Raw genomic sequence first — 22,801 nt, forward strand, 5'->3', positions numbered from 1 at the left:
TGGTATGGTTTTGCTATTATTATTGATGCATTGTTTCTAGATTTTAGTGGTTCTGTTTTTCCATTGTTACACACAGAATCTGGCTTCTTGGGGTTTTCATTTCATTTTCTGTCTAATGTGTGATCCTTTATTCTGTATTTGTTGAGGGTCTGTCTCTGTTCTGTGCATGTGAACCTGATGAGAGTTTCTACTAGCATATAGTGTCTGTGTAGGGATCTATAGCAATCGGGTTTTGTTTGTTTCCTCATTAGGTGGTGTATTGATATTCTAAGACCTAGTGTAATATTTACCTTTGCTTTTTCACATGTAGGGTTATTGTTGTTTGAGTCCTTGGGGTTACTACTGTTACAATACAATAGGTTTTCTGTATAGATTTTGAGAGTCTTTTTTGCGGGGTTTTGTGTTAGTTCACAATGGGGTAGATTTTCAAAAAACGCGAATAGGCGTACTTTTGCTGGCGCATCAGGCGCCAGCAAAAGTACGCTGGATTTTAGTAGATACGCGCGGAGCCGCGCGTATCCGCTAAAATCCTGGATTGGCGCGCGCAAGGCTATGAATTCTGTATAGCCGGCGTGCGCCGAGCCGCGCAGCCTACCCCCGTTCCCTCCGAGGCCGCTCCGAAATCGGAGCGGCCTCGGAGGGAACTTCCTTTTGCCCTCCCCTCACCTTCCCCTCCCTTCCCCTACCTAACCCACTCACCCGGCCCTGTCTAAGCCCCCCCCTTACCTTTGTCGGGGGATTTACGCCTCCCTCCGGGAGGCGTAAATCCCCGCGCGCCAGCGGGCCGCTAGCGCGCCGGGACGCGACCTGGGGGCGGGTCCGGAGTGCGCGGCCACGCCCCCGGGCCACCCCGGGCCGTAACCGCCATTTCTATTAACGTAGCTGTGGCCCGAGAGTGGAAGATCATACCGGGACCCCCCCAGTGGACCACAGGCAATTTAAAACATTTTAGGGGGGTTTGGGAGGGTGTGGGATTTATTTTAAAGGGTCGGGGTGGGTTTTAGGGTTGTTTTAGTTTGCCGGTTTTCCCGCCCTCCCCTGATTTACGATTTAAACGATTTAAAAAAAAAAAAAAACGCGACGATCAGATTCCCTCCCCCCCCAGTCAAAATCAATCGTTAAGACAATCGATCACACGATTTACATCTCTAATCTGTACTCTTATTGCTTCTTGTCTCTCAGCCAGTTCAGCTTCTTCAGGGCCTCAATCTATATAGAGATAAAGGAATACAAATGTAGCCCCAATAGAGATTGTGTGGATAAAGTTTGTTAGGGCCTCACTCTGTCCTGGTTCTAAATCCCAATTGTACAGTCACTAGTCTTATTGCCCAGAGTGTGGGCTCTTTTCTAATGGTGAGAAGGTTATCCTTCAAGGCCCAAGGCATGTGGATAGAATCCCTTCTCCGTATGTTACTAGCAACTCTTTGGGATAGACCACAGTCTAGAATCAATTTCAGGTATGGAGCCCAGGCTTCTTTTCTTCCTCAACTGTCACCTTCCACTGGAGTCTCACCAGAGATAATTAACTCCAGTGCATTCACCTCAGTAAACGGTGTCATTTTGATATACTTCATTGCCAACTATTGGACCTGTATCTGGATCAAGGCCCCAGGGTCAGGACTCAACCTTCAGGCTGACTAGCAGCATTGGGCATGGGTCCAGACTTTGGCCTAGGCCAAGGCTTTGGGACCTGGCCTGCCTGCATCTGTGGATACCTGACAGATCAGGTAAGTTTTCTTGAGGACGGCTCAGCCAAGGCTCTGACTTTGGCCTGGGCCTAGGCCAAGACCCCAGCATCTAGTCTGTGGCTCCTGCTTTGAGCCTCAGCCTATGTCCTTGAGACCCCGTCTTCAGGCCTATTTCTAGGTTAGGCCAAGGAACAGGCATCATGCTCAGGCATAGGCTTCAGTCTTCTCTGGGCCATGGCCTATGCCCTAGCCATTACTGAGCTATAAATATGAGCACAGAATGGTATAAATAATTGGCAGAATGAAGTTTCTTGTCCACCTCTCTGTGCAACTTTGGGCACTAAAGCAGACTACAGACTGAGAGGAAGCCAGGCCAGGAGGCCTTTTTCTAGTGTGTAATATGTTTATTTTCCGGAGGGCAGTGAGAAACAGCCTTGACTTGCTGTTTTCTGCTTTGTTCCAACTGTATAGGCTTCATATGACAGTCACATTATGCAAGGAACTTCTGTGGCTGGATGTCCAAGAGGCATATGATTGTTTATTATAGATACATGACCAGCAAAGTCAGACATTTGGACTTGGTTATCTTATATGCAGCATGGTGCTATACTGAGGCATTTAAGGGGGCATAAATACCTCAATGTATCCCATTGAGAGGTAAGTGAATGAGTGTGTATAACTATCCACCTTAACAAATTGGGAGGAAAGAAATGTGACAGTGTGGATTACTTTATTGTTTTTTGTATTTGCTCTGCTTTTATTTTATTGTTTAGTTATTTTCATGATGCATTTTATGTTATATTTCTGTTGTATTTCAGTTAGGTTTTGTACATTGTCTGGAATAGTCTAAGATGATTATAACAATTGCAATAAATACATAAATAAGAGTGCATCTATATGAAATAAATTTACACAGTGCATAAGCCATCTGGTCCTAGAGCTGATCCCCACCCCTCTCAACCCCCATGGTAATAATTTAGGCCACTAAGTAAAATAATTAGTGACTATACCACTAACAGAAATGATAAATCATAAAAGTAAATAGTGGTATAAACAAACTTTTAAAAAAATAAAACTATCAATAAACCATTTTACATACACAAAAATTAATTTCAAATAATTTTATTACAAATGAATTTTATATCAAACAACACAAGAAAACCTACACAAGCAATAAAACATATAATCAATTTCACTATCAAGCGGTCTAAATTGACAAAAGTCAGTGTTTTATGATAAATAAAGTGGAATTCAACTATCCTGCAAATAAGTAACAATTAGCCACATTTTTGTACTGCAGATCCTTTCTCATTGCAGATTAGAGATGTGCTTCAGCTGAACCTTTCTGTTCGGCTTTCATTATCGGCCCACCGCTGGAAACTTTGGTTTCCCGCGGTTCAGGCCTTTTTTTTTCGGCCGCTTCAAATTTTGGGTTAGTGCACACTAACAGGAGTAAGCGTGCGCTAACCCCGTTAGTGCGCACTAACCCTGAAAAATGAAATTTCCCAAAGTTTCGTTGAAATTTCCATCGTTTTTCGGGGTGGCCAAATGCACATCCCTATTGAAGATTTTCCATGGATTCAATCACTTGGCCAAATTCTTGCTATCTTTAAAAGTGAAGATCCTGTGATGGTTGAACCATAATTGAAGTCCTCTGGCATTTAAATCTCTGTAGCTCCTTGAATAACTAAACCACATTAAAAATCCTTTAAAAGTTAAACCCCAATTCTTTTTTACTGTAGAAAAGATTTTTTTATGATTCAAAGGGGGAGAACATTTTAATGAGGACAGGGATAGGGGTTTGGGGGGTTCATTGCCATTTATGGATTTACATCTATTTTTTTACCACTTGTGGATGTTGGGGCCACCTGTAGTGGTGTCCTCAGGTTGAGCTAATGGATCAGCCCTGATCCCTATTAAAATTATTTTTTTTCCAGCCAACCTTTAAAATGTTGTATGGCCTGTTAAATCTAATGTGGGATCCTAGGGCCCCACTTTAGGGTCCCAGGGCTCCAACATTAGATTTAATGAAACCCAGGAAAGTGTTAATTTATTGCAGCTGACCATTTTCTCAGTAGGCCGTGATGGATTATTAACATAGAATTGCCTAGTAATGACTATTTTGCATGGATTAGCATTATTATGCAAAGCAGCTCATTCATGGTAATAGGGGAGGGCCATGCAAAATATTGCATCTATCATGCAATATCATCACAATAGGGCTCTATTACTCTATAAACAGCTTATTTCTCATGAAGTACTCTAACACATACTAGAGCCCTACTATGGCTTGATTCATCCCCTAGTTAGCTAGATAAGTGCCAATATTGAATTAAATAGGAGGGATGGTAACTTTCAAACTCGTGCATGGGTGCACATTGGCATGAATGTGCCTGCATGCTCCAAGGATGTGGAGATTTTATAACTTGCACACACATATGTACACATGTTATAAAATAGCCTGGGCACTAGCATATGTGCACCCAGTTTAGACCTAGCTGCAAGAATCTCACTTCCACCACGTAAGTTGGGAGATTTTAAAAAAGGCACATGCCCACGCTGTTGCCAGTTTCACCAGTCTGTCCACCAGTTCTCTCAGTTAAGAGCTAGATCATCCAACACCCCCCCCCTCCATTTTAATAACCTATTTTACCCCCGTTATACCAGACCCTTCAAACCCTGCAGATATGGCTTTTTTTTAACTTATACCTTCTCCATAGCAGAAGTAAACTTACACGTCACTAGATCTGGGCACGCACAGCTCTTGGCCATAGCCCAGAATGCCCATGCTCTGCCCAGACTCCACCCATACCACACCCCTTTCTGAAAACATGTGAGATGTGCACACTGCAGGAGATATGTGTGCATCTTGGCAACTTGTAAAATTCACTTGGTGCATGCACTTGGCTTTTAAAATTCACCTCTTAGTTTAGGACAGCTATTTAGATGTCATTTAATTAGCTTGGAAAACGTATCCAGCTAACTATAAAATAACCAAGAAATTCATATTCAGCAGTATAGCTGCACCATGGAATATATCAGCCAAGTTAATCAGATAAATGTATCTTGTTAATTTGTTCAGTGGGATCACTATTAATAAATAATGGCCTCAAGAGGGCCATTTTACCAAGGTTAATACTCAATTATGTGACCTAATTATAGATTGTTGTTTATGAAGTATTTTCCATAGTGCTGCTCTTATTTCTTTGTTTCGCAGACTGTAAATAATTGGGTTAAAGAGAGGAGTTAGAACAGAATAGATTATTGCTAGGGTTCTATCATAATTCAAGGAATAACTTTTTGTTAGTCGTACATACATGAATATGATACAGGAAAAGAATATCAGGACCACAGTCAAATGAGCCCCACAGGTGGAAAAAGCCTTGCGTCGTCCCTTTGAACTTTTTATTTTTAATATGGTAATAATAATCTTTATGTAAGAAGACATGATGAAGAGAAAAGTGACAAGAATTATAAAAGCATTAATTGCAAAATCCACAAGAACATTAGTGGAGGTGTCTGTGCAGGCCAAGCTCAGTAATGGAGGGAAATCGCAGAATATGTGCTGAATTTCATTCCTCCCACAGAATGGCAGTTTGGAAATCAAAATGACTTCAGTCACAGGGCATAAGAAACCACAGATCCAACATCCTGCCGTCAGCTGGAAGCAAAACTTAGTGGTCATGATGGCAGGATAGCGTAAAGGATTGCAAATGGCTAAATAGCGATCGTAAGCCATCACTGTAAGCAAATAGCATTCTGTGGCTCCAAGAGAGTGAAAGAAATATGTCTGTAAGAGACACCCATGGAAGGAAATGCTTTTTCTATCAGTTATTAGATTTGCTAGCATTTTGGGAATAGTGACGGCGGTGTACCAGATTTCCAAGAAGGATAAAACACTGATAAAAAAGTACATTGGGATGTGAAGGTGAGCTTCAAGCCTGATAATGAGAAAAATCACAACATTCCCGGTAATAGTGAGGAGATAGATGATGAGCAGAGCCATAAAGAATAAAATATGCAAGCCATGGAAAGAGGGGAATCCCATAATTATAAATTCAGACACAAAACTATGATTACTGGATCCCATAGTGCCAAGGGGTTGATCTGCAAAGGCAAAAAGAAGAAAGATATTGACGTAAGGGATGAATTAGATCTAGACTTTGGAGTTATAAAATAATTACATTTTAAGCAGAAGTACACAACATCATAACAAAGTACAATAGAGCAAGCAACAAGAAAACTTTAACAAGTGGTTCCCACAGTTCCACAGCAGGAGAGTGGTAAATAGAGTTTGTATTCCTATTTTAAATGTGACATACAGAGCTAGAAAAAAAGTGCAGATAAGGAAAACTGAGTTGGGGAAAAGATCCTTTGACAGAGCAGAAAAGAAGCAAGAGGTTAAAATAGATTCCTTGGAGAAGGGAAGACTGAAACGTGAACGGATGAGCAAAGAAAGCTATTGAAAGGGGAGATAATTTTAAGAAAATGTTATAATGATAGAGTCACATGGAAGGGATTATTTTCAAAATAATGTGGACAGGTTCAAAATCTTTGGGTACATTTACCTGTAGGGTTTGCCTAAGTAAGTTAAGCAGATTCTTTAACTTTGAAATTTGCCCAAATCTGTAGGCAGTCATGTGCTTGTTTTTTGCTTTTCCTGGCCAAAAGAAGGCATGTGGTGTGTAGTGGAAGAGTAGTCTAATGGTTAAAGAAATGGACTGCACAGCAAGATTCAAATCCCACTGCTGCTCCTTGTGTTATGCCCCCCAATCCTAGCCTGGCCCGTGCACGGGCCTGCTCACCTCACTAGCTCCTCTGTAGGTCATGGGTGTCCCGCGGCAGTGGTCGACGGGCCTTCCACTCTGCAGCAGGCCTCACGCCGGAGTTTGACGGCGTTGGCTACGCTGCCTACGTACGCGTGCGTGGACCGCTCAGCCTCTTGTACGGCCAGGCGCGGGCCCTAGCTCCACGGCGTGCCCTGACTGAACGTGCAATATAAGGAAGTCCCTGCCTGCACTTCCTTGCCTTGGCAATCGGGTCGGCACTGCACATGTATTAGTTTGCCTCCACGTTCACAGTCTTGTTCCAGTCTTGTTCCAGACTTGTTCCAGCATCCTACTGTTCCAGCCTTGTCTAATGTCTTTCTGTTCCAACGTCCTTCTGTTCCATCGTCTATCTGTCCTGTCTCCCCAGGTAGTACCCTTCGACTGTCTCTCTGTTATTGACCTCGGCCTGCTCCTTGACCATTCTGTCCGCTGTCTGGATCATAACCTCTGCCTGCCTTGTGACCTCGTCTGACCTCCGGAACCTGACCCCTGCCTCGATGACTACTCCTCGGACTGATCTTCGGATTTTGACCTTTGCTGCCACTGACCACATCTCCTGATTCTGGCTCTCTCCCTTGCCTTGTCATCGCCTATGCTGTTCTGATTTTCCTTGCTCCATCAAACCTACAGTCTAGAGTCCGACCACGCTCCCTAGCTGTTCGTGGGCACACTTCTAGGCTATCTCTCCGGGAGACCCTGAAAGGCCCACCTAAGTCCAAGCGGCCGGGTCCCTACGGGCTCCACCTGGGGGGACCGCAGCCTTCCAGTGGGGAAGCTCATCATAGCCTCTGTCTCCTCCTGTGCTCTGCCCCCTGGGGGCAGGTGCTTCCTGGTCCCTACCAGGGAGCCATTCTCCACTGCTCCAGGACAAGCGTCCACCTCCAAGCGCAACACCTTGTAACCTTTGATGTCACTCTTTATTGCATCAGGTACAAACTACTTTTTTTTTTTGGGGAGGGGGGTGGTGGTTGTAGTCGTAAAAGTGGGTCACTCCCCTGAAAAAAATGTTGCAAGTGTATCACCATGTTGTTTTGTCTTTTGGAAAAACATCATGAGGCAAAACAACACAGCCTTGGCCTATACCATGTGAAATGGCCTGCAACTCACAGGGCCTCTATCACTTTAAGGAGCCAACCAAACACAAATAAAAGTAGCAGAAATAGTAAAAAATTGTGTGGGCATCAAACCTGATCCCCCCTCAGTCCAGGGCTGCCACTCGATGTATCCCTGACAGCCAAAGTATAACAATTGTAGCATCAGATCATGCAACAATGACCCCCAACCGTTCAACCTGTCAACAGTGATAAAAAAAATAGGCAACAGAACAGGGTGGGAAGGCACTGCCCCCCAAAATTTCCCACTGGTAACAAAAGGAGAAACATCAATGGTGGCAGGTGGGAGGGCCCATGTCCTTTCTGCTGACTCCTCCTCCCTTGGCATTGCCACAATCCCCTCATTTACCATTCCTGATCCTAATAAATCAGAAGATTTATTAAATCAGAAGTTGTTTTCTAAGTTGATCTTAGTTGTTTCATAATAGATTGTACTTTGATTATTATCCGTTCATTATATTCGATATGTTCCATGTAAACCGCCTCCCCGGCGATAGTTATCTCTGTTAAATGTGAACCGGAGTGATATGTATTGTATACAGGAACTTCCGGTATATAAAAACCAAAAATAAATAAATAATAAATAAAGATTTCAGCCTTGCAGTGCATCAGGCTACTTCTTCCTATTCTACTGCCAGCACCTGAATGACATCATCAGGCACTGACAGCTGAGGAGAAGGAAGTGACATCATCATGTTCTGACAGCTGAGGAGGAGGAAGCAGCCCATGTGACAAGGCCTCAATCCTCTGCAAACAGGTCCAGCTAGGCTGCTGCAGAGCCCATCTCACAGCAGCGAAAGAAGACGCCCAGGCTGCCAGAAACTCCATCCCGCAGCAATTGAAAATGAGGCCCTGGAATGCCTATGTGCATGTGTATGTGTGTGAGAGAGTTCCTGCCTGCCTGTGTGAGAGAGCTTGCCTGCATGTGTATATTCAAGGAAGTGCCTGCCTGCATGAATATGTGTGTGTGGGAGAGAAAATGCCTACCTACATGTGTATGTGTGAGAGAGTGCCTGCCCATGCATGTGAATGTATGTGTGAGAGAGTGCCTTTTTGTTTGCCTGCATGTGTATGTGCCTGTTTGCATGTGTATGTGTGTGTGTGTGTGTGAGTACCTTTCTGCCTGCCTGCATTTATGTGAGTGTGCCTGTGTGGCTGTGACTGCCTGCATGTATTTATGTCTATGAATGCCTTCTTGCCTGCCCAAATATGTGTGTGTGAATCCACACCTGCCTCTGTGTGTTTGGTGTGAATGCTTACCTGCCAGTGTGTCTGTCGCTGTGTGTGTATATGAGAGAATATGTTGGGAATATTTTAAAGATCGAACATGTGTAAGTGTGTGAGTGTGAGAGAAAGAAAGGATAAAGTTTGTGGGGCAACTCTCCCCCAGTCCACAACATTCTGAAGGCCATCAAGAAATCCCAGGTATGGTGAATGAGAAATTTTAAAATCTTAACTAGTTGTAATTTTGGGATGTTATTTGATGTGTGCTGTTTTGAAAAATGTTACTTGTTTTGGGAAAAATATTGAAACAGTAATGTGAGTTTTTAATAATTGGATGCTCTATTCATTGGCTGTTCTGAAATAAAATATTAGTATGCTTTTACTATTATGAATGATGCTTTGTGTTTATAGATTTTATATGGTGTTTTATGAGGAATGGCGCTGGTTATCTTTTCCATTCTTGCATTTTATAATACAGTTGGGCTTGTTGTGGTTTCTAGTTTAGCTTTTGACTGCACATTTCTGTTTCTACTTCATGATCTCTTTTAATTTTGCTCTGTATTTGTTGAGGGTCTCTCTGTATTCTGCAAGTGTGAGGTATTCTTCTAGCACAGGGATGGCCAACTGGCCTCTCATGAGGTTACCATTCTAGCTCTGGGCTGCATATTTCTGTTTTTAATTTGTGATAACTTATTTTGTATCTATTGAGGGTCATTTTGCATGTGTGACTAAGGTGAGTTGTTCTACTAGCATGCAGTGTCTGTGTGGAGATCTGTAGCAGTTTTTCCTATTGTGTTTTCCCAACAGGAGGTGTATTGGTGTTTTAAGGTCTGCTGACATTTTTGCAGAGCTGCCTAATCAAAGGTAGAGTTATTGTTTTTGGAGTCTTGTGAATTACTTCTGCTGTAGTATGACAGGCTTGCTACATATATTATGAGTGGAGGGTTTTTCCCAGGATTTTATTTTTTTTTCACAATGTGCCAGATAGTGAAAAAAATTAAGGGGAGATTTTAAAAGGCTGCGCGCGGGCGTACATGTGCACCCGCTACCCGGAGTGCACACATGTACACCCAAATTAATAATTTGCGTGCGCAGATGTGTGCAAGTTATAAAATCCGGGATCGGCACGCACAAGGGGGTGCATAATTGTGCACCTTGCATGCGGCAAGCCGTGCTGCCTTCCTCCATTCCCTTCCAGGCCGCTCCGATTTCCCTTCTCCCTAACCTAACCTTCCCGCCCCTTCCCCTAACCTTTCCCCACTTAGCTGTACTCTAACCCCCCCCAAATCTTTATTTCAACTTTTGCACCTGGTTAATCGGCATCAGTTTCCCTTACTGCTGTACGGTGGTCACGAAAACCAATGCTGCGTTTATCAGCGTCGGTTTTTGTGACCGGCATACGGCAGTCACGAAAACTAACACCAGCAAGTGTCCCGCTAAATCGGGTTTGGGATTGAACCCTGTCCCAGTGAATTGTCCTGTGGGGGAGGAAGAGGAGGGGACACTGCAGAGAGCAGACCCAGAGCCAAAATATACAGCTGGTCTGAAGAATGGAGGCCAATCCCAGGCATCGGTGGCTAGGTGAGTGATCCGCTCAGCTCCTTTTATTTCTGCAATGGCTTAGGAAGCTCTGATTTTGCAGGTCCTGGGAATCGAGGCGGTCTGCTCAGGAGCAGGTGAAATGAGGTGAGGGGGCTTGTCGTGTGCCAAAAAATAAGGAGCTCCAGGACTGACCTTGTGGCAGCAGCTCTTTACCGAAGGCTCGATGTTTGATCCAACTTGGCAGTGTTGGTTTTCGTGGGTGTCCGCCACAAAGGAAAAGCGACACAGATAAACTCGGCATTGGTTATTATCGGAGTCGGTTTTCCTTAGCGGCGGACAGCCACGAAAACTGACGCTAATAAACTTGCCGTTGGCTTTCAGCAACCTAGTCACTAAAACCAATGCTCGGTTTATCGGCATCAGTTTTCATAGCTGTCTGTCGGTAACGAAAACCGACGCCATTAAATTGGCGTCAATTTTTTTTTCTTTTTTTTTATTCTTTTTTTGATGTGCACATCCATTAACAACTGCTCCTGGCATATTTTTCTTTTTGCATCGGGAGTGAATGCCTAATAGCCTCATTCACTTACATTTTCATGTGAAGAGTTCTATTGTATTCACTCCACGTTAGATGCACGTTAAAAAGGCGCTAATCCCCTTATTGCATTAGAAGACTGATTAGCGCCTATTTTGCCCGTGTCCAACTGTACGTTAACAGTGTGCTGGGCTCAGCACACCATATTGCATTTGCCCCATTGTCTGACTATTTCCTTCTCATACTACAGTAACTCGTCTGCTGACCGGGCAGCAGATAACTTTCCCTGTGTTAATCCACCACAGTTTTTTGCTTTAGTTTATCTGTCAACATAATGAGACATTAGAACCAGACTCTTGCAATATCCAGCAACAGACTCTGTTTTTCTCTATCCTTGTATACTGTGGATATTATATACTTAGCAAACATATCAGCAAAATAATTTAAGTCTGACATAACATTAGGAGATTGCAGCAGCGTGTGACATAACCCATGAGGGTTTGTCACACGCTGCTGCAATCTCCAAAAGGTATTTTTCATTTTCTGCTTTTAATTCTACCTTAATGTCCTTTTAACCATTAACCAAATGATTGGGTAGATTTTAAAAACCCTGCACGCGTAAATCTAGCCGGATTTACGAGTGCAGGGGACTTCGTGCGTAAATCCAGTCAGATTTACGCGCGCAGGGGACTTGCGTGCTGGTGCGCCTATGTTGCATAGGCCGCCGGCGTGCGCAAAGCCCTGGGACACGAGTAAGTCCCGGGGCTTTGATTGGGGGGGCGTGTCGGAGCGGCGCGACATTTGGCTCATTCCGGGGGTGGGGTCATGGGCATGGTGCCGGCCCGGGGGCGTTCCGGGGGCATGATCAAGGCCTCCGAACCAGCCCCTGGGCCGGGGAATGGTGCGCCTGCACCCTGCCGGCGCACGCAAGTTACGCCTCCCTCAGGCAGGTGTAACATTCTGCACAAAGGTAGGGGGGATTTAGTTAGGGCTGAGGGGTGGGTTCGTTAAGGGAAGGGAGGAGAAGGTGGGGGGAAGGTGGGGGGGGGGCGCGGAAAAAAGTTCCCTCCAAGGCTGCTCCAATTTCGTAGTGACCTCGGAAGGGACGGAGGCAGGCTGCTCGGCTCGGCGTGCGCAGTTTGCACAATTGTGCCGAGTTGCGCGAACTAATCTACGCCTACGCATAACTTTAAAAATCTACCCCAATATCTTGTCATCACAGGATTTTGAAGCTAAATAAACGGTACTCAATATGGGCCAGATTTTCAAAAGGTTACGTGCATAAATCCAGAGGATTTATGCACATAACCTGCCTTGTGCACACCGGGCCTATTTTCAAAAGGCCCGGTGATGCGCGTAAAGCTCTGGGACGTGCATATGCCCCGGGGCTTTTCTGAATGGGTGGGATGGGGTGGGATGGGGGCGGGGCATATGGTCCATGGGTGGTCTGGAGGCATGGCCGAGGAATCTGGCACAGGGGGATCGTGCTCCAGCAATCGGCTGGCGTAACTTCCAAAACAAAGGTACGGGGAGGTTCTTTAGGGCTGGGGGCGGGACAGGGAGGGTAAGGTGGGGGGGGGGGGGGGGGAGGGAATGGGGAAAGCCAGCAGGGCTCCCCATACATTCTTGCTAACGCGGCCCCCTAATTTAAATAGCACATGGCGCCCGCTTTCTATGCACCTTTATTGCAAGGGTCCCAATAGGTGTATAAGGCTGATTTAATTGAGAAGTTGAAAATTGTTATTGCCTACAGAGAGGCTTTAATGTCTGAATTTACAAATTTAGAGAAATAATTACTCAATAAATATGAAGAGTTAGAAATCCTCTGGTTAGGGGAAGTGGTGGGAAGGGGTGGGAAGGTCAGGCTAGGGGGAAGGGAAGTTACCTCACAAGCCGCTCCAATTTCGAAGCGGCCTGGGAGGGAATGAGGAAAGGCAGCACGGCTTGACGCGTACAAGTTGCACATTTGTGCACCCCCTTGAGTGTACCGACCCCCGTTTTTATAACATGCGCGCACCTGCGTGTGCATGTTATAACATTGGATGTACATGTGTGTGTGCCAGGTAGCACGCGCACATGTACGCCCGCACACACCTTTTAAAATGGTCCCCTTTATGCCTGAGTGCCCTTAATTTTTGTGAAGCCAACAGTAGACAGAGCTAGAAGCCCTTTAATCAAAATAAAATGTTTGAAGCTTTTTTTTGTTTTTTTTTAAATTCTTTATTTATCATTTTCCAGTACAATAAAGAAGATATTCTTTAGGTATAATTACTTACATTCTGGATATAAAAGTAAATACAATTGAAATAGAATCATTTTTCTTTACAAGAAACAAAATAAGTATCCGGTTTCTTCTCCTTGAAACTTACGATATGTAATGCAATATATGACGTAATTTCTACCTATTTAACAATTTAAGTACAGTTTACAAGAAAATCAAATAGATTCAATAAGGAGGCAAGAGAAAACAAATGGGCGGATTTTAAAAGCCCTGCTCACGTAAATCCGCCCGGATTTACGCGAGCAGGGTCTTGCGCGCCGGCGCGCCTATTTTCCATAGGCCGCCGGCGTGCGCAGAGCCCCGGGACGTGCGTAGGTCCCGGGGTTTTTGGAAGGGGGCGTGTCGGGGGCGGGACCCGAAGATGTGGCATTTCGTGGGCGGGGCGCGACGTTTCGGGGGCGGGACCGGGGGCGTGGTTTCGGCCCAGGGGCGTGGCCGCACCCTCCGGAACCGCCCCCGGGTCGAGTCTCGGCGCGCCAGATTTACGCCTTCCTCTGGGAGGCGTAAATCCGTGGATAAAGGTGGGGGGGGTTTAAATAGGGCCGGGGGGGTGGGTTAGGTAGGGGAAGGGAGGGGAAGGTGGGAGAGCGAAAGAAAGTTCCCGGAGGCAGGCTGCGCGGCTCGGCGCGCGCCGGCTGCCCAAAATCGGCAGCCTTGCGCGCGCCGATCCAGGATTTTAGAAGATACGCGCGTATCTTATAAAATCCAGCGTACTTTTGTTTGCGCCTGCTGCACAAACAAAAGTACGCGATTGCGCTGTTTTTAAAAATCTACCCCAAAGTGAGAGAAAGTTAGGAATCAATTAATGCGTACTGACATTAACATAGGACTACCTGGAACTACATCTTTAATGTCCCTTACTAGTCAGCTGGGGAAGATGTAATATGTCTACGGGCATCTAAAAATTGACAAAGCTGATCTACTTGGAAAAAATAAAACATTCATCTCCTTTTCACAAACTACACTTACAAGGGTAACAAAGTGTAAAAATATACCCTAGAGATACAACATCCTGCCTTAAATAAAGAAATTCTCTCCTTCTAATTTCTGTAATCTGAGCCAAATCCGGATAAATTCTTATTGCTTGACCATGAAACATTAAGGGAAATTTTCTGAAGAAATTACGCATCACGCCATTTAGATCTTGCACAGTAATAAAAGCAACAAGTAAAGTATTTATTTCTAATATATCCATTTCAGAGTTTTCTAGAAAGCTGGTCAAATTCATTGGAACAGTTGAAACAGGAACAGTCCCTGTAGCGGAAGGTCTGTTATTCAGAAATTTACAAAAATTTATAGACGGCATATTTTCATTAGTATATCCCAGACCTTCCCTAAAGAGTCTCTTCAATGTCGTAAAGGGAATTTCTCCAGCTACTTTGGGAAAATTAAAAAATCGTAGGTTAAGATGCCTTATGTTGTTCTCTAGTACTTCCAAACGTTTGGAACAGGCCATCTGTTCTCTCACAACTGCGGCATTTACAGCCTGAGGAGACTGAATTTTACTTTCAGCCTCTGAAACCTTATTGGTAGTCTCTGTGGCCTGTTCTTGAATACCAAGTATTCTTTGCTGAAAATTATAATTTAGAGAGTCCATTTTATTTTCCAATCTTTTCATAGATTGTCCCCCGCCTGCCACCAAGTCCCACAGTGACTCGAGTGTCACTGCCTCCGGTCTAGAAGGTGGATTTGGGGACTCACCATTGATGCCGGGTGCTGTTATTGTTGGGGCTCCTTCTGCCAAAGCCTCCTCCTCTCTCCCTCTGAGGGAGGCCTCCAGACCCGAAATCCCCAAGGCTCCCGCAACGGCCTCACTCACTCCTGCCCGGGTGGGCTCCTCCGTTCTCGGCGTTCTTCCCGAGTCAGCTTCCACCCCACCTTCGCGCCAGCCGCGTCATCAGCCTGCAACTGGGGAGTGACTCAGTCGGGGTCGCGCTGCGCCGGAGGCGGTCTGACATCGGGACTGAGAGACACCTCATCCATTGGAGCTCCCTGCTCTCCCCCGCAGGGGTTCAAGTCAGATTCATCGGTTCCCTATTCCAATTCCAGCTGGCGCATGAACCATAAGATGTCAAGTTGCCCCGGGGGAGGTAAGGTTTCTGGTGGAAAGATCCTTACTTTCCCTTTTCTTTTGGAAGGCATGGCTAGTTTGTAAGAATATCAAAAATAGGAAAACCTCGGGGAAACAGCGTTCAGCGTCCTGCCTGTGCCACCATCTTGCCCCCTCTGAAGCTTTTTTGTTGTTGTTTATTTCTCTTTGTTTTTATCTTTTTAATGCATTTAGGGGGTCATTTTTCAAAGCAATCACAAGCGAAAAGGGACTTTTCGCGTGCAATCATTAAAAAGGGGCGGCATCAAGACCAGAACAGGAGGAGTTGGGGCAGATGCCACGAAGAGAGCGTGGACGCTATTGGGCGTGAAAGCCGGCAGCGATCGTACCGCAGAGCTGCGATCGCTGCCGGCTTTCGCAGGCCTGCCCCGCATTTCTCCCCCCACCCCCTGTACCGCGCAATTCATGATGCCACGGTGTCTTAGAAAATCTAGGCCTTAGTCTGCAAGTATGAAGATTTTACAGTTTGCACTTGTCTTGATCTGTCTTGATTGGTCCTAGCCTTTCCTGCTAGGAGGGCTGCTAACAAAGCAGATGCATGTTCTTTATATATGTGCTAACTTACATTTGAATCAAAAAAACCCAAACCAAGTGGAAGACTTATTCCCATACCCATTTCTCGAAATTTACAATTAGCCAACTTCTCTCTCCTCTCCCTCCTTCTTCTAATTATTCATTCCTTAGCCAAAAAAATCCCCATTCTCAATGATCTTCTAATTGATCAACGCCCAGATCTAGTGTGCCTTACAGAATCTTGGTTAAAAAAATCTGATATTACACTTATTAATCAATTACCTACTAATCTTTATAATATTTTCTCCAGTCCTAGACCAAAAAAAAGAGGTGGTGGACTCTTGTTTTTATCTGCTAAAAAATTAAAATTTAGATCAATCCCAATTAACTCCTTGTTACCCATTGAAATAAACCTATTCAAATCTAAATCTCTACAACTTTTACTAGTATATGCTCCTCCAGGTTGTCTTAATAAAAATCCAGATGCACTTATTGAAACCATTGCTTCTTCAATTAATTCCAATTTTCCTACAATTTTATTAGGAGATTTTAATCTTCACATGGATAAGTCTCCTCTATCACCGTCTGCAGAACTTTTCCTCAACTCTCTAATAGCTATGGGTTTTAAACAATTAATTGAATCCCCAACACATAAATCAGGACATATTTTAGATCTTATATTTATCAATAACAAAATATCTAGTATATCTCCTCCTTCTACCACCTCTATTCCCTGGTCGGATCATAAATTAATTAAAACTAAATTACAAGTGGACTGCTCTTATTTACATTCGCAAAATAATGTCAAAGTCATTAAGTTCATTAAACCCTGTTCTAGTGAAATTCTAGAAAAGATTCTCCCAGATGCACTAAAACAGTTGAATACTTCAAATACCTTATCTGCAGTAAACTCCTGGCTTAAAATTAACTCGGATGCAGCAAAAATTATTTGCCCTACCATTTAAAAAAATAAAATAAAAGCTTCCACAAAACATAAATCACCATGGTTTAATGTCGATCTAAAAAATAAAAAATGTCTTTTAAGACATGCTGAGAAAGCCTGGAGAAAAAATCCCTCAAGTCAACTTCTAGATAGATACAAAACACTACTCTACATCTATTCGACTGACATTAATACGGCCAAGAGAGATTTTTACTCTAAAAGAATTCATGAATATCAATACAATCCAAAAATACTTTTTGAATATGTATCTAATTTAACTCTCCCCATTTATCACGACTTTCAAATTGTTAAACCTTCAATATCTTGCCATGAATTTTCAAACTATCTTAATGACAAAATATCGAAGCTTGACACAATAAATTTCACTTGTATTTCTGATTTGTCTTCACACACATCTTCCATTACATCTGATTGGTCACATTGGGAGACCATTGCCTCCTCTGAAGTAGAGTCCATCCTCCATAAAATGAACCCGGCTGCACACCCACTTGATCCTATCCCTATTAAATCCCTAAAGCTAATTCCAAACTGTTTAGCTAGACCTATCACTGATATAGTTAACCTGTCTCTTGCTCAAGGTTTTCTCCCAGATTCTCTCAAATGTGCAGTTGTTAAACCAATTTTAAAAAAGCCACATTTAGACCCATCTATTTTAGCAAATTACAGACCCATTTCCATTTACCTTTCCTTAGTAAAATGATAGAAAAAATAGTTAATTTACAACTTACGGAATTCTTAGAAAATAATAATACTCTACTTCCAACCCAACATGGCTTCAAAAAAGGACATAGCACTGAAACACTTTTAGCTACTCTGGTGGATAATATTCTTCATGGTTTCGATAAGGGAATCTCCTTTATCTTGATTCTTTTAGACATCTCTGCGGCTTTTGACTCAGTCGACCATAAGTTACTTCTCCATAGATTAGTTGAGATTGGTATAAATGGTAATGTTCTGAAATGGTTTCAGTCTTTTCTATCTAATCGTTCCTTCAAAGTATCATACAACAACAATACTTCGGATCTCCCTCCTCTCCCACTAGGCGTCCCTCAAGGTTCATCCCTTTCTCCCACCCTTTTCAACATTTACATGCTTCCATTATGTCACTATCTAAATAAATTAGGACTCTCATATTTCCTTTATGCGGATGATGTCCAAATTCTGTTACCCATCAAAGACAACATCCACAGTACATTGTCACAATGGGAACTATATCTCTATGATATCAATAATATCTTATCTCAAATGGCACTTTCACTCAATCATAACAAAACAGAGTTCCTTCTTCTCTCCAAAAAGTTAACGCCTCCACCTATAGATCCATCAGTACTCTCAAATTATAGATTATCCACGTCAGTTAAGGACCTTGGAATTACCTTAAAGAACTTAATTTCAAAGCCCACATCAAAAATCTAATTAAAGAAGATTTCTATAAACTTCAAGTTCTAAGAAAATTGAAACCGTTACTACATCCTCCTGACTTTAGAACAGTACTACAAGCCTTAATTTTTGCAAAATTAGACTATTGCAACTCCATCTTAACAGGATTGCCTGCTTCCACAATTAAGCCACTTCAACTGCTTCAAAATGCTGCCGCTAGATCCCTATCAAATTGCAGAAAATTTGAACACATCTCTCCAATTTTGCACCAATTACATTGGCTTCCCATCGCTTTTAGATCACAATATAAGATACTTATGCTTATTCATAAAGCATTGTACGATGATGACTCATCTTGGTTACAAAAACCACTTTATCATTGTATTTCTACTAGAAATCTTCATTCTACAGACAGTGGTTTACTCTCTATTCCCTACAGCAAAAAAATGCTCAAAACAGCTACTATAAATCGAGCCCCCTCTATAATTGGTCCTACTCTATGGAACTCACTTCCACCACCACTAAGGACTGAACCCTCTACATCCACCTTTAGAAAAAACCTTAAAACATGGCTTTTTATCAAAGCTTTCCCCCAATAAACTCGATAGATTTCTTCCCCTTATACACGGTTTTGTTCCTTTTATTATCGATGAGATACTGAATTTTGGTTTCATAATGTTAGCTTATTATCTTATATAGTTCTATGTTTAATTTATTGATAATTATTAGGTTGTTGTTTTTTTTCCCCTTATTCCACACGCTGTTTTTCAACTGTTATACTGTATTAGGTCTTCAATAATATTTGTTGACAATTTGTTTCAATGTAAACCGGTGTGATATTTTGAATTTAATGTCGGTATAAAAAAGCAAATAAATAAATAAATAACACAATCATAACAATAGGAGGACTATACAAAGACCTTCATATATTTGAGTGATACTCTATTCCCTCACCTATGTTCCACAATTTTTATGAATTATAATGAGAGAAACAGGACTTTGTATTTCACTCCCAAAGCTTAATCATTGGTCTCAATGTGCATTCAAAATCTTATATGTTTTACATATTTTGAAGTCTTTAAAAGTAAAAAGTAACACAAGCTTGCATTACTTATCTTAAATATTCATCCCAGAAAATATGGAGAATCCTTTCACTGTTCTGAAAATGTGATGCACTGCAGTGCCCTGCCCATCACATGGTGTGTTTTCTATCTTCTTCAGGGGCAGTAATAGATTAATAGCTCTTTCATTATCAAAAAATAAAAAAATAGATATAAGTAATAGTCAATTGAAATACCACTTAATAAAATAATTGCTAACTTACATTAGTGGATAAGGTCAGTAAACCTTTAAAATCCTTAGCCAATAACTAATGACTCTCCATATTTTCTGATACAAATATTTAAGATGCAAGTTCATGTTACTTTATATTTTTTAATGTATCAATTTTTTTTATAATTTTGAATGTGATACATTGAGATCACTGATTAAGATTTGAGAGTGAAATCAATGCCCTGTTACCCTCATTTGAATTCATAAAAAAATGTGGAACATAACTGAGCAAATACAATACCACACAAATATATGAAGGTCTCTATATAATCTTCCTATTGTTATGATTGTATTATTCCCTTAAGAACATAAGAATGTAAGAACATAAAAAATTTCCAGACTGGGTGAGACCAAGGGTCCATCAAGCCCAGCATCCTGTTTCCAACAGTGGCCAATGCAGACTACAAGTACATGGCAAGTACCCAAATATTAAGCAGATCCCATGCTACTAATGCCAGCAATAGCAGTGGCTATTCCCTAAGGCAGCTTGATTAATAGCAGTTAATAGATTTCTCCTCAAAGAACTTATCCCAACCTTTTCTAAACCCAGCTACTCTAACTTCACTAACCACATCCTCTGGCAACAAATTTCGGTGCTTAATTGTGCATTGAGTGAAAAATAATTTTCTCTGATAAGTTTTAAATGTGCTACTTCCTAACTTCATGGAGTGCCCCCTAGTCCAGAAAAGTAAATAAATGATTCTCCTTACACATTCTAGACCTCTCATGATTTTAAAAACCTCTATCATATCCCTCCTCAGCTGTCCCTTCAGCAAGCTGAACAGCCCTAACCTCTTCAGCCTTTCCTCATAGGGGAGCTGTACCATTCCCCTTACCATTTTGGTCACCCTTCTCTGTACCTTCTCCATTGCAACTGTATCTTTTTTGAGATGCGGTGACCAGAATTGTACACAGTACGCAAGGTGTGGTCTCACCATGGAACAATACAGAGGCATTATGTCATTTTCTGTTTTATTCACCATTCCCTTCCTAATAATTGCTAACATTCTGTTAGATTTTTTGACTGCCATAGCACACTGATTTGACAATTTAAATGTATTATCAACTATGACGCCTAGATTTTTTTTTAGTTTGGTAGCTCCTATTATGGAACCTAAAATTGTGTATCTATAACATGTGTTATTTTTCCCTATATGCAATTATCCACTTTAAATTTCATCTGCCACTTGGATGGCCAATCTTCCAGTCTCATAAGGTCCTCCTGAAATTTATCACAAACAACTTGTGATTTAACTACTCTGAATAATTTTGTCTCATCTTCAGATTTGATTACCTCACTCATCATATTCTTTTCTAGATCATTTATAAATATATTGAAAAGCACCGGTCCAAGAACAGATCCCTGAGTCACTCCACTGTTTAAATTTTTCCACTGAGAAAATTGACCAGTTAATCCTACTCTCTGTTTCATGTCTTTTAAACAGTTTATAATCCACAACAGGACATCACCTCCTATCCCATGACTTTTTAGTTTTCTTAGAAGCCTCTCAGGAGGGACATTTTAAAATCCTTCTTAAAATCCAAATACACTACATCTATTAGTTCACCTTTATATAAGAACATGCCATACAGGGTCAGACGAACGGTCCATCAAGCACAGCATCCTCTTTCCAACAGTGGCAAATCCAGGCCATAAGAACCAGGCAAGTACCCAAAAACTAAGTCTATTCCATGTTACTGTTGCTAGTAATAGCAGTGGCTATTTTCTAAATCAACTTAATTAATAGCAGGTAATGGACTTCTCCTCCAAAAACTTATTCAATCCTTTTTTAAACAGAGCTATACTAACTGCACTAACCACATCCTCTGGCGTTGAGTAAAAAAGAACTTTCTCTGATTAGTTTTAAATGTGCCGCATGCTAGTGCCCCCTAGTCTTTCTATTATCCGAAAGAGTAAATAACCGATTCACATCTACCCGTTCTAGACCTCTCATGATTTTAAACTCCTCTATCATATCCCCCATCAGCCATCTCTTCTCCAAGCTGAAAAGTCCTAACCTCTTTAGTCTTTCCTCATAGGGGAGCTGTTCCATTCCCCTTATCATTTTGGTAGCCCTTCTCTGTACCTTCTCCATCGCAATTATATCTTTTTTGAGATGCGGCGACCAGAATTGTACACAGTATTCAAGTTGCAGTCTCACCATGGAGCGATACAGAGGCATTATGAAATTTTCCATTATATTCAACATTCTCTTTCTAATAATTCCCAAAATTCTGTTTGCTTTTTATGATTGCTGCAGCACACTAAACCAATTTCAATGTGTTATCCACTATGACACCTAGATCTCTTTCTTGGGTTGTAGCACCTAATATGGAACCTAACATTGTATAACTATAGCATGGTTTATTTTTCCCTATATGCATCACCTTGCACTTATCCACATTAAATTTCACCTGCCATTTTTATGCCCAATTTTCCAGTCTCACAAGGTCTTCCTGCAATTTATCACAATCTGCTCATGAATTAACTACTCTGAACAATTTTGTATCAGCTGCAAATTTGATTATCTCACTTGTCATATTTCTTTCCAGATCATTTATAAATATATTGAAAAGTAAGGGTCCAAATACAGATCCCTGAGGCACTCCACTTCCCTCTCCCTTCCACTGAGAAAACTGTACATTTAATTCTACTCTCGGTTTCCTGTCTTTTAGCCAGTTTACAATCCACAAAAAGATATCACCACCTATCCCATGACTTTTTAATTTTCCTAGAAGCCTCTCATGAGGAACTTTGTCAAATGCCTTCTGAAAATCCAAGTACACTACATCTACCGGTTCACCTTTATCCACATGTTTATTAACTCCTTCAAAAAAGTGAAGCAGATTTGTTAGGCAAGACTTGCCTTCGGAAAAGCCATGCTGACTTTGTTCCATTAAACCATGTCTTTCTATTTGTTCTGTGATTTTGATGTTTAGAACACTTTCCACTATTTTTCCTGGCACTGAAGTCAGGCTAACCAGTCTGTAGTTTACCGGATTGCCCCTGGAGCCCTTTTTAAATATTGGGGTTACATTTGCTATCCTTCAGTCTTCAGGTACAATGGATGATTTTAATGATAGGTTACAAATTTTTACTAATAGGTCTGAAATTTCATTTTTTAGCTCCTTCAGAACACTGGGGTGTGATTTACAACTGGGGTGTGATTTACAACTCTTCAGTTTGTCAATCAAGCCTACCACATCTTCTAGTTTCACCGTGATTTGATTCAGTCCATCTGAATCATTACCCATGAAAACCTTCTTTAGTATGGGTACCTCCCCAATATC

At 42.1% G+C, this 22,801-nt stretch overlaps 1 protein-coding gene across 1 annotated transcript; it reads right to left on the bottom strand.

The window, feature by feature from the left end:
• Positions 1–4,827: 4,827 nt before the first annotated feature.
• LOC115077786 (olfactory receptor 6N2-like) lies at positions 4,828–5,778 on the bottom strand. The gene has a single exon (XM_029580072.1). The coding sequence runs from the start codon at positions 5,776–5,778 to the stop codon at positions 4,828–4,830; it is 951 nt and encodes a 316-aa protein (XP_029435932.1).
• Between the last annotated feature and the right edge of the window lie 17,023 nt (positions 5,779–22,801).

Source organism: Rhinatrema bivittatum, chromosome 16, assembly GCF_901001135.1.
Source record: "Rhinatrema bivittatum chromosome 16, aRhiBiv1.1, whole genome shotgun sequence".
NCBI lineage: Eukaryota > Metazoa > Chordata > Amphibia > Gymnophiona > Rhinatrematidae > Rhinatrema > Rhinatrema bivittatum.

Bases quoted from the DNA above. Each gene is read 5' to 3' on its own strand.
- LOC115077786 (XM_029580072.1), bottom strand. From the start codon at position 5,778: ATGGGATCCAGTAATCATAGTTTTGTGTCTGAATTTATAATTATGGGA.